This window comes from Protomyctophum parallelum, assembly GCF_964188405.1.
Source record: "Protomyctophum parallelum genome assembly, chromosome: 1".
Lineage (NCBI taxonomy): Eukaryota > Metazoa > Chordata > Actinopteri > Myctophiformes > Myctophidae > Protomyctophum > Protomyctophum parallelum.
Genome location: NC_139697.1, coordinates 26,200,431 through 26,212,512, shown reverse-complemented (window position 1 = coordinate 26,212,512; position 12,082 = coordinate 26,200,431). Strand labels below are relative to the sequence as shown.

Here is a 12,082-nt window from a genome sequence, read left to right as displayed (position 1 = left end):
GTCATGAGATTTTAGTCGACTAAATCTACAGTTGATTTAGTCGACTAAAATATATTTTTGCGGGCCTTGATGCCGTCATAATGGCTGATTTTACACTTGCGCTGCGACGCGTTGTGAGCTTGTAGATCGGCTATTTTCAGCACGCAAACCAAGTGTAAAATGACTTATACTGGATCTCTTGTCTACTAGTCCCTTCCTAACATTTTAGTCTATTTTTTATTTGTTGACAAAATTGTCAATATATTTAGTTTTAGTCATCATAGCTTAGTTCTCATGTAGTTTCCATTTAGTTTTTGTCAATGAAAAAAGGTAGTCTTAGTTTTAGTCGACGAAATCAACACTGTTCTCCTCTATGTTTCTTGTTTGGTCCTCTTCAGTCCGAGCTGACAGAGTTGGTTCAGACGTACAAACAGGAAGTGACGGAGGCAGCATGTGAGCTGATCTGTGATTGGGCGCAGAAGATCCTGAAGCGTTCATTTGACACCGTGGTGGAGATCGCTCGCTTCCTGGTCCAGGAGCACATCGTTAACCCTCGCTGTAGCCAAGCTGAGCTGGTCACTTCTGCAGCACTCGCTGGTGTGTGTGTGTGTGTGTGTGTGTGCGATGTGTGTGTGTGTGTGTGTGTGTGTGTGTGTGTGTGTGTGTGTGTGTGTGTGTGTGTGTGTGTGTGTGTGTGTGCGCACGTGTGTACACACGTGTGCGCGTGTGTGTAGAATACAGATTTAAGATATCCTGTTGTAATATGTATTGTGTGTGTGCGTGTGCGTGTGTGTGTGTGTGTGTGTGCATGTGTGTGTGCATGTGCGTGTGTGAGAACAGGTGGTCCAGCAAAACCACACAAAGTAATAAAGAAGAATCCAGTGTCTGTTAAAGGAGAGGCCGGTGCAGATGGAGGGATGGACTTAAACAAGGTACCAACATGGTCCACAGAACCTAATGCAGTTTCATTTAGACCAGTTCAGTTTTCTGAAAAACCCATGTTTCTATGTCAGTCGTTCTCAAAAATTGTCATGTCAAGGACCCCCAAAGATATATGTAATTGGCCGCCGACCCCCATCTGAAACTATGTTTAAAGTTAAAAACGTTCGCTCTGAAAGAATATATATTCAAAGATTTGCAACACATTTTCACGACTTTTCAAAAATAGCAGACCTACAAGATCTACGAGCTTGTAGATCTGCTATATTTCAATAGCTAAAGTATAACATAATGCTTGAAACACCAAAAGGGGTTCCCGCCCAAAATGGGTTAAAGGAATTCTTCACACCACAAAAATAATCACCCTGTGATGGCCTGAGATTGAATACATGGAGAAATGTCGGTGAAAAACAAAGAGAACATTTTGATTTAAAAATAAAAGGGCCAGTATCACTACGCCGCTAGTACGCCAGCAGCAGAAGCACAAAGACATAGGGCTCCATTTTTGTCACCGCTAAACCCCTTACCAAACTCTTCTCCCTTCTGGCTCAAAACTATGGAATGCTTTTTGTTATTGCTTAATGTAAATCGCTCTGGATTAAGAGCTAAATGCCTAAATTGTAAATTCTTATCCCTAAACTTCCTTGCCTTTTTTACTATTTTGAAAAACATTTTTTAATAGTTCAACTAGCCAATCTACATTGACACGTTGTGAGCTTGTAGACTGGCCATTTTAACTACCGTATTCAAAAATGTTTTTCAAAATAGTAAAAAAGGCAAAGAAGAAGGGGTTTAGCGGTGACGGAAATGGAGCCCTATTTTCATCACCGCTAAACCCCTTATCCCCTTATTTCGGATAAACCCCTTATTTCAGATAAACCCCTTATCCGAAAATGGAGCCCATTGTCCCATGTGACTCAAAAGTTGAGTGCTCAAAGTTGAACAAAAGTTGTGCTATATGGTAGACAGTATGTCAACAATACAAATGACGCTAGTTTTGTGCCCCCCCCCCCCCCCCATCTGAACCCCATCTGCATAGAACTAGTTTGAGCAATGGGAATAAAAAGAAGATGAGAAAGGAGGTTGACCGCACACTGAATATCTGCTCTAGGGATGTCCCGATAGGCCGATACACTTTTTTCATTCCCGATCCGATCCCGATACCACCATTTCTGTGTTAGCAGATACCGATACCGAATACCGATACCAGAGAATAATATTTATAATAATAAAAAAAGAAAATTACTTATTTTAATCTCGTGTTGTTAATAGCAGACTCCTCACTCAAATGTGCACTTGCAGTTTGGGCAACTCGAACGCAAACTCCACATGCCCGATCCGGATCGGTGGTTAGACCGGCATATTCGCCGATACCGATATGACCCGATATGATCAAAAAGGGCCGATACCGATACTTTTCCTATACCGATACAGTATCTCTACATCTCTAATCTGCTCCCAGGAAACTTATTGAAGAGTATAACAAATAACGCTTCGACCCTTCTGGGTCTTCGCCTGGTCATACTTGACGAAGACCTGGAAGGACACACACACACACACACACACACACACACACACACACCGATGATTAACCTGTGTCCGTTGTCAGAGGGTCAAGGAAGACCAAGACTCCTCGTCTTCGTCGAAGCTTCAGTCGGGCGACAAGACGGCACCAACCAAACCTTCCTCTCTTGAGCCGACTCCTCCTTCCTCCTCCTCCCTGCGCTCTGCAGGAGGCAGAGATTTCCAGGTATACATTATAGTGTTTATTCCTTTGTGAGATGGAATCTGAAAACTCAGACTTGCTTGATGGTCATGTGCACCCAGCTTACATTAAAACACCTTCGTTTTTAACTTTAGTGTTTACGAACGTAACCAAATGGTCCCTTGGTTCCATCCATACACTCTTTGGCGTCACATTTAGATCTTGGTCTACCAATTCTTCTATATTGCAGTGATGTAAATAGGTTTTCAATGTAATGAGTCCCGGGATGCAGGGATGGTCTTTTAGATGAGTCCCCAGGACATTTTATGAGTCCCACTTCAACGACGTTAGGAGTCATATTTTTTACAAATTGCAGCATTTAACTCCCATTTAATTTTATATGGTTACAATGTGGTTTTATTCATGTAGAAAACAGAAGAAGAAATTATTATTATAACTAAAGCTAGCTAAATAAACTAGAATAAAAAACAGTACAGTAGTGCATCCTGTGTATACAGAGGTCGTTGTTTTATTGCGTCCCACTATAAACTGCGTTTTGGGATGCAAAATGCACCCCATTTTAATCTCTGCTATTGGATTTTCTTTTCTAATTTGAATGTTACTTTTGAATTGATTGCGAACGACCCTGCAGATCATGTCTGTGTGTGTGTCTGTCTGTCTGTCCCGCTGTGACACCACCCGCCCGCCACCAGAGGGCGCAGCTGTAGCACGCACACACACACACACACACACACACACACACACACACACACACACACAAACAACCACACACACACACACACACACACACAAACACACACACAGTAGAAAACTGTGTGTGTGAGTAGAAAAATTACTAACTAAAAAGAAAAAAAAAGTACGTAATTTATTCTAATTGTTATTGCAATTTACGAGCTGCGTTCGCTTCCCGCGTTTGCGCATCTTACTTGTATTTAAATTTATTATTAATAGTATGAATCAATAACTCTATTGTTTTTATGGATCAGGACTTCATGAAGCATTTACCCAGAATCCTCCCTCGGAGCACCGTCCCGGACAAGTCCCATCATGTGTCCCATGTGCGCTCGTCCCCTCCCTCCCTGGCCCCTAAAGACTCCTCTGGACTGGGCGGGGGGGCGGGGACCGCCACCACCTCGTCTTCTACTTCGTCCTCCGCCAGTGGAGGCGTGAAGGTCATCGCCATGGCCACGTTGCCCCAGCAACAGGGCGGGGCGGTGCCTCTGATGATCCTGCCGCAGGGCTGCCTGTCGTACACCGACCGGGAGAAGCTGGCCTCGCCCCTGCACGCCCCGGGGCCCCCGCAGGCCTCGCCGCTCACCGTGGCCCCGGCAACACCCACCTCGGTGGTCCAGAGAGCGAGACTGAACGCCAACAAGCGCTCCCTGGAGCAACAGCAGTCGGCGGGGGCCGCGGGCAACGCCCCTCCGCCGGTGAAACGGAAGCGAGGGCGGCCGAGGAAAGCCCGGCCCGATGACCCCCCGCCGCCTCTGCCTCCCCCCGCTGCTCTTCCTCCTCTGCCTCTTCATCCTCAGCCCCCCATCATCACCTCCCTCAGCGGCGGGGTGATCCAGAAGGCCTCCTCCTCCTCCTCCTCCCATCCATGGCTGCTCTTCCAGAACGCCACCATGGTGGAGGTGATCCAGAGGGCTCCCAACAGTAGCGCCAACAAGACCGTCCCCATGGCTGGGACTGTCGCTGGCGCCGTCGTTACCCAGCCGGCGGCTCAGAAGATAGACAAGCCGCCGCATCATCTTCCGCCTCCTCCTCGTCCTCCTCTTCCTCTTCCCACACTCCACGAGGAGGAAGGCGAGGTGGAGATCACACTGACTCCTGTAGTGGAGGAGGAGGAGCGGCACCTCGATGCTCCTCCTCTGTCTTCATCTACTTCTGTCGCTCCCGCAGGGAGGGGTGAGAAGTCCGGAGGAAGAGAGGAGAGGAATGTGAAGTAACTCTGTGGTACGTCGGCGTCGCGGGACAGAACATAGCCACTCTATAAGCTGTCAGCTTATAGGTCGCGCTATTGTCAGTGCACAATATTGCTGTGCGACAGAGAATAAATCGAACGTAGTATAAATAGAATCACCCTCCCTCCTCCTTCCTTCCTCATGTCCGTCTACGTCTGTCTGCCTGTTTATCGTTTCCTATCGTAAGGGGCTTCTCCCCTAACCCCTCCCCTCTGCTTCTCTTCCATTGGTGGAAATCCCTGATTGGTGGCCACACGAAACGACCAATCGCAGAGGGATACATGAAACCAAAAGCACTAGTAACCACTAGTAACTCCTCTAGCTCTCCTTGCACTTTGTACAGAAGCTGCCCTGGTTGGGACGGCCAGGCAGCCAGTAACCAGTTTGCTGTGATTCCCTAAAAAAACTGCATGTTTGACTGTGTTTGAACCTATGGACTCCTTCTACTGCTGGGCCTGCACACATGCTTCACATGTGGATCCTTCCTTCCTCGTCTCCTTCCTTCCTTCCTTTCTTCCTTCCTTGCCTCCTCATCTACTTCCATCATCAAGGTCTCGAAACAGGCTTACCATTCTGGCTGATAAGAGGACGTTTTTGGAAATTTAGACAACAAAAGAAGAGAAGAAATAAGCTTAAGTTAAAGGGATAGTTCACCCAAAGAATTACCGCAGAGTCGACTCAATGTAGACTCTTTGAGTCTCCTCCTCGCCGGTCATCTAATTATTGGCTTAGGAAAAAATCTCCATGAATTTTGGGGGTGAACTATCCCTTGAAAGCAGGAAAGAAAATGAAAAGAGGACATGAGGAAATGAAAGCAGACATGTTTGTGGTACGGTGTGACGTCCGATAGAGGTACTACGGGTCTGAACCTTCTGAAGGTTCTTCAAACAGGGACGGACATTTTTTTGTCACCTTCAGGTCAACTCAAACAGGAAGATGTTCCAGCCCTAGAATGGGAGACATAGATGACATCTTTAACCCATTTTGGGGCGGGAACCCCTTTTGGTGTTTTAAGCATTGTGTTGTAAAAAATAGCAGATCTACAAGCTCATAGCGCGGCACCGATTGCCACGCTACAAGCTTGTAGGTCTGCTATTTCTGAAGAATCGTGAAAATGTGGCGCAAATCTTTGAATATATATTAATTCAGAGCGAACGTTTTTAACTTCTGGGGGGAGGGTTCCCTGGAACAACATGTTTTCAGATGGGGGTCGGCGGCCGATTACATATAATTCTGGGGGTCCTTGACATGAAAATGTTTGAGAACCACTGACATAGAAAACTCAGAAAACTGTCGGGTTTTAGAAGGTATTTGTAGAATCGTAGAATCTAAATTAGTTAAATACATACTCTACGAAGTTATTTCAAATTGCCAAGATTATAATCCACATTCTTAATAAAGTAATTATTTGTTTTTCAAATAGGCTTATCACGATATGTTGTGACTGAGCTTGTTGATCGCATGTTTTCACAATTTATTACGACAAAGTATAAAGTACGTAGACATTTAAGGCTCCATTTTCGTCACCGCTAAACCCCTTATCCCTAAACTTCTTTGCCTTTTTTTTACTATTTTGAAAAACATTTTTGAATAGTTCAACTAGCCAATCTACATTGACATATTGTGAGCTGCTTGTAGACTGGCAATTTTGTTTTGCAAAATAGTAAAAAAGAAAGGCAAAGAAGTTTAGGGATAAGGGGATTTAGGGATAAGGTTTAGGGATAAGGGGCGACGAAAATGGAGCCCCTAGAATTCTAGGTAGAGAATGATGGTAGTAAACATTAACCACTTAGCAACACTTACCAGCTATTTCATACTTTGGCTATTCAAAAATAGCCGTTCTACAAGTTCACCCCACGATGTGAAGCAATCATCTCCTACGTAGCTTTGACCTGCAGGTGACACTGAGTCCTGACCTGCTCTCTTTAAAGAATGTGTGTTCTCTATAGCTTTGGTTTGTTTGTGTCTTTCTGTTGTCGTTGGTGGTCAGTTGATAGATAATAGTTCTATGTGTTACTCTCCCCCCCCCCCCCCCCCCGCCCCAGAATGCAGAACATTCAATTTGGAGCACAAAACTGTTATGCACACATGGTTCCAAAAATGGTTCCGCAAAGAACCATCCTGGTCCATTTAAAAAAAAAGAGCCAAATGTGAGGACAAAAGCAAACTATAGAACATTTTTCAGTTCCACATATGAGTGTGGGGGTTGATTTTTTTTAACGAGTATGGTGAGCAGATGGTGAAGTTAAATATCAGTGCAGTGTGAGCTCTCACACTAACACACAACTGGTCCTCAAACCTTCGGCTGGTCATTGCTCACTTATATACAAAATACAAAGACAGGCCCCAAATCACAGTATTTAGTTTTATGACTGAGTATTATGTATTTTAGACCCCAATTTTTAATTGTTTATAACCCATTCATTCAAACTCTTGCATCCAAAGTTCTTTCAAAGTGATTGATTGATTGACAGGTGGCAACTTGTGACTTTAGCACTTGGGAGCAGTCATCGAATGTGTGTCCGCTCCTGTTTTGATTAAGTTTAACTTAATGCACGGTTGTAACTAAACTAAAATGTTCAGAACAATAGTAACCAACCAACATTGACGTTCAACCCTTCCACATTTGATTTAGGCTGATTGACAGCTGTAGCAACAGAAGGCGTGACAAAGTGGCATTATAGGATGCAGTTGGCTGTAGGCGGATGATGTCATTCAAAAGGTGAACCCCTTTGTTGTGAGTTATGAGACGGGACTAGCTTGCTGCTATGAACACAAACTAAAACAAAAAAGGAACACAGGCCAATGTGAGCGTCAGGACTGAGGTGTTCCATTGTCCTACATTGTACACAAATGCTTCAGCTCAGCACAAAGAAATTTGATTCCAAGCACAAACTGATAGTTAATGACACTTCTATAGTGAAAGTAGGCATGCCAAGTTGAAAGTGGTTAAACCTTCAATTCAACAATACGATACTAATGGGATTTTGATTAAATTACATTAATTTAATTATTATTAAACTGGGCCTATGTTAAACATGGAAAACAAATCATCACAAAACAGTCTTTTGTCCTGATCATCTCTGCCAGAAAAGAGTGGATGTTGTAGACATTACGTAGTGTAATTTAAAGGCCACTGCAGGTACATTTGCTTTCTTAGGTGTGCATGGGCGGGGCTATCGCTCCGGTTCAGTCTCTATCCTTTTATTACTCTATGGTTGGACACCACCAAGGGAAGCTACGTTGCTCGCATAGAATGGAAGTGAATGGTGCTTCAGGCGCGCATGAAGCGCACGCGTGAACGTTTCCTGTTTGCTAGCTTAGCCCATGCTCTTGTACTGTATGTGGCCATATGGTGTTTGCACTAACACTTCATCAGCTCCCTGATGGGACACCGTCGGCTTCAGTAAAGTGACACAGCGATGTGTTATGAGGGTGATATTGTGTGATGCACTTAATGAGACCCCCCGCCATGGTCATCGTGATTCCATGATGGGAGTCTATAGTGTAGAACGGTCGATACTGCTTCCTGGTGTAGAATGGTGGATAAATATCCCTATTGTTGTGGTTTTGCTGGAGTTTGAGATTCGTTTCCACCAACATATCAAGGAGAAGTTATACTGAATGCTGTGTGTGTGTGTGTGTGTGTGTGTGTGTGTGTGTGTGTGTGTGTGTGTGTGTGTGTGTGTGTGTGTGTGTGTGTGTGACAATTATGGGACATTTTGTTAAAGGGACTTCAACTGATGTTCGTTTGGTTGTTCAAATTCTAATTAACCAACAAACGGCTTATTAGCATCATTGGATTGAAAGAATTAAACTAATGTATGTTATGCTAGCCGGGTCTCAGAATAATGCTCAGTGGATTGAGTTTAAGTTTTTATTATATATTATTTTAAGAAAGATGGGGAGCGTATGTCTAGCCTGTTTTATTATATATCTTCTGTTATTTTATTTTATGACATATAAATGCCAATTACCTAATGTTTCCTTCATTTTGTGAAAAGCAAAAATAACAACTCCCCAAACCATCAAGCAGTATTTGAATTATACTGAAAGGAAATTATGTTTGCACTGTTAAAAGTTAAAATAACTTGTATGTGATAATATTTATGTCATTTGCATCAAAAATACTACCCTAGTATTTCTGAGTGACATAATATGGTGCTTTAATGATTGCACTTTCTCTAAGAGCTGACTGATGATGTTGGTGTTGATAAAACATTTTTATGTGATGGAATTAGATGAACAGATGTTATTACAATAGGATATGCAGGCATCTGACTCTACAGTATTATGCCTAACTTATGTTAAAGGCCTTCCAGGCGCAGAACTGTGACAAGACAGTCTGTCGTTACAAAGTGTGTATCTTCACAGAAAACACTATAAACAATAATGGTGAAATACAGTGACGTTGGAAGCTAGGTTTTTGAAATGACAACCTGAGACATCACTACAGATACCCAGGATAGCATAGAGTACCGTGTGTTCTAAACCACATGTAAATATGTGTCAAAGTGAAATATGGTTCTTGTTGGAAGTTAATGTGAATGTTCGGAGTGTAAGAGCCAGCTGTTGAAATGGGAAACGTAGGTGAATAAAGAGGAACACCAGAGTTCCCACTGCAGGGTTAATTCAGGTAGTTTCCTCACCCGTCATACCTGGGAAGTGGGAACCGCAGAGTCTATAGAAAACAAGCACCAAAATGGTTTATGTAATTGAGTCCAGGTCTTGCAGAGACCCCCGGTTAAGCTGGGGCTTGGTTGTGGAAAGCAGCAGCTAGCAGTTATGATAGCCAGCCCTGTTTGGCGTTCACTGGAAACCAGGCAATGACCAGTGTAATGGTGACCTCATGCAGTGTTGTTGACGACTTAGTGTTGTGAGTGATGTGAATGTGTGTGATGGAGTGCCAGAGTGAGACAGAGATAGAGAGGGAGAGAGAGAGAGAGGGAGAGAGAGAGAGAGAGAGAGAGAGAGAGAGATCGTTCACTGTGGAGCCATGTTGCTCAAACTAACAAACGGGTCAAGTAATCAAAGAAAATGAATCGGGATTCGGGTAGCAGCGCTTTGACCTCTGACCTTATAAGAAACAGGTGCATATGAGATAATTTCTTTCATAAAGCGTCCTTTGATTGGTCGGAGTCGAGGTCATGGTCTGTTAGTATGGTTACGTATGTTTTGGCATGGTTTTGCTGGAGTTAACTTTAGACATGGTTTAATGAGGTTACAGTTAGGATGGGTTAGGCCGGGGCCTATAAATTCACCCATATGTGCCCATTTGATTATTGGTCTCGTCCTCTCTGGGTATGACTAATCAAATGAGGTTTGTCACCTTTGTTTGTCGATCTGTTTGTGGATGCTTGGTTGTTTGGATTCATATACTTTCAGTTCAATCAACCAATGAATGATGAAGATTTCCTCCGTGATTTAAATTCAACCAGACAAGGATGGTAGATTGAAGAATACTGGTGTCTCAAAACATTTGGTAATGTAAAACTAAAAAAGAAAACATTTTGTACTGCGTCATAACAGACATACTTCTGTGTTGCCACTGTGTTGTAAACTTTGTCATCAAACCCAATATGTGGGGTTGCTGGGGATTAAAATAAAATAAAAAACAATTACAGCGAGAGGTGGTGACATTGACATGAGGTCAAATCTTTTTGCTTTAATGTTAAAACAAGATATCCCCAAATAAATCTTAGTGATTTAACAAATTGTTTGCAGGACGCACAGGTTGACTGATTCAACGGTTCAACGTTGGTCCTGGAGAGTTCTTGTTCTAGTTCCTAAAGTTAAATCTCATTCACTCAGACTGTAAATAACATCCTTTTTAGTATTATTTCGTAATTTTTTATCAAAAGATATTGAAACAGTTTACAGTTATCATTACATACTGTACATAGGGACTGATATGTCTTCAAAGTGTCATAGATTTATATAAAAAAAAGAAAGTTAAAAGAACCGGCTTAGTAAATCTAGATATAATTTATGGATTTCTGCACGAAAGTAGATGACGCTGAACGGGTTGGATTGGAAGTGAATTTACACTAACGGATCAGTTTGATTCTAGCTTTGACAGGTGATCAGTTGCTATGGAGACAGCGATGTGTTAGAAACTAGCGTGTTTGTCTGAGTTCCAGCCGAGGATTCAACAGAAAGTATGTGTAAATCCGAATGTTTTTTATGCCAATTGTGATGTATTGCATATAAAGCTAAATGGAAAAAGGTAACATTTTGATAGAAGAAAACCTCTCAGTGTCACAGGAAAAAGAAAAACAAGTTTACGTTTGCTTATTCTAAACAGCCCTGGATGAGTCCAGCTCAGTACCTCAATCGTCGTAGTAAGTAGTGACATGAAAGACAGAGGTGTTGAAACAACATGCTAGTGTCAGTTTGTACTGTATGTGTGCATGAGTGTGCGTGTGCGTGCATGCATGTTGACCCTGGTCTATTGAATCATACAGAGTTCTGTGGACTGTTAAGATGATTTAACATTTCATGGCATATACTGTACATGCAGGAAGACTCCAATCCTGATTAATGACCAAATGTCCTTAATTCAAATCCACATACCTACCTTACCTTAAATCTACACACCTAACTATGAGATAAAAAAAATGACTTATTTTCTAATTATTACACTCCCTTAAGCAACCACGCTGAATTTCATCCATTAGGCCTATATCATTTCTATCCGAAAAGTTTGCATTAATCACCATTTCTGGGTTCATGGAATTTCCAGTAGACTATGAATCCTTGAATTCATGGAGATTCTTTAGTTTTTGTCGCATTCTAAGCCAATAACTTGATGACCGGCAGAGTCTCCGGTAGGAGACACAACCGCAGACTCTGCCGGACATCAAATTATTGGCTTAGGAATGTGACAAAAAATAGATGGCTTCATGGGGTGTGTAATTGATAGAAAATAGGTCATTTTGCGGGTGCACTACTCTTTTGAACCTGTTTTGCTTCTTATAAGGGCAGAAACACCACATCACCAGACATAATGACTGGACGTGTTTAGTCCAGGAGTCGATCTAGGTCTGTGAGCCTGCCACAACTGTTATACACTATGCAACAAAGACTCAGCATATTATGGGAAAGTTAAGTAACTATAAATACATTCAATATTAAGTTAAATACATTTTGATTTCAAACTACTTTTAAATAAAATAAATTAATATAATACTTCAAGGTGTTTTTGGTTCTCTAATGTGTAATGAGACTGTTAGTCAGGAGTACAGGGTTCTAAATGCCATCACTTTCCTCATTGTTTTGTTTGTTTGTTTTAAATCATCTGTAAAAGTAATTCATTCATCATAAATGTGCTTATTGTTGCTGTGCCCTACCACTGTAAAGGTATCTGAAGTGCAGTTTTATTTGTATTATTATTATTATTATCTTTTATCTAAGATATATTTGGTTCTGTGGGGTATCTTATGTATGGCTTTCATGTTTTCAATGTTTTAAACTT

General features: G+C 42.2%; 1 protein-coding gene across 1 annotated transcript in view; it reads left to right on the top strand.

Annotated features, from left to right (window-relative positions):
* Window positions 1-4,593, top strand: part of rfx5 (regulatory factor X, 5) — a gene marked incomplete at its 3' end in the record, with an annotated part of 9,553 nt that extends 4,960 nt beyond the window's left edge. The window contains exons 7-10 of the mRNA XM_083773076.1: window positions 378-576; window positions 820-911; window positions 2,528-2,668; window positions 3,631-4,593. Coding sequence (XP_083629202.1) covers window positions 378-576; window positions 820-911; window positions 2,528-2,668; window positions 3,631-4,593 — 1,395 coding nt within the window. The remainder of the gene's footprint in view (window positions 1-377; window positions 577-819; window positions 912-2,527; window positions 2,669-3,630) is intronic.
* Between the last annotated feature and the right edge of the window lie 7,489 nt (window positions 4,594-12,082).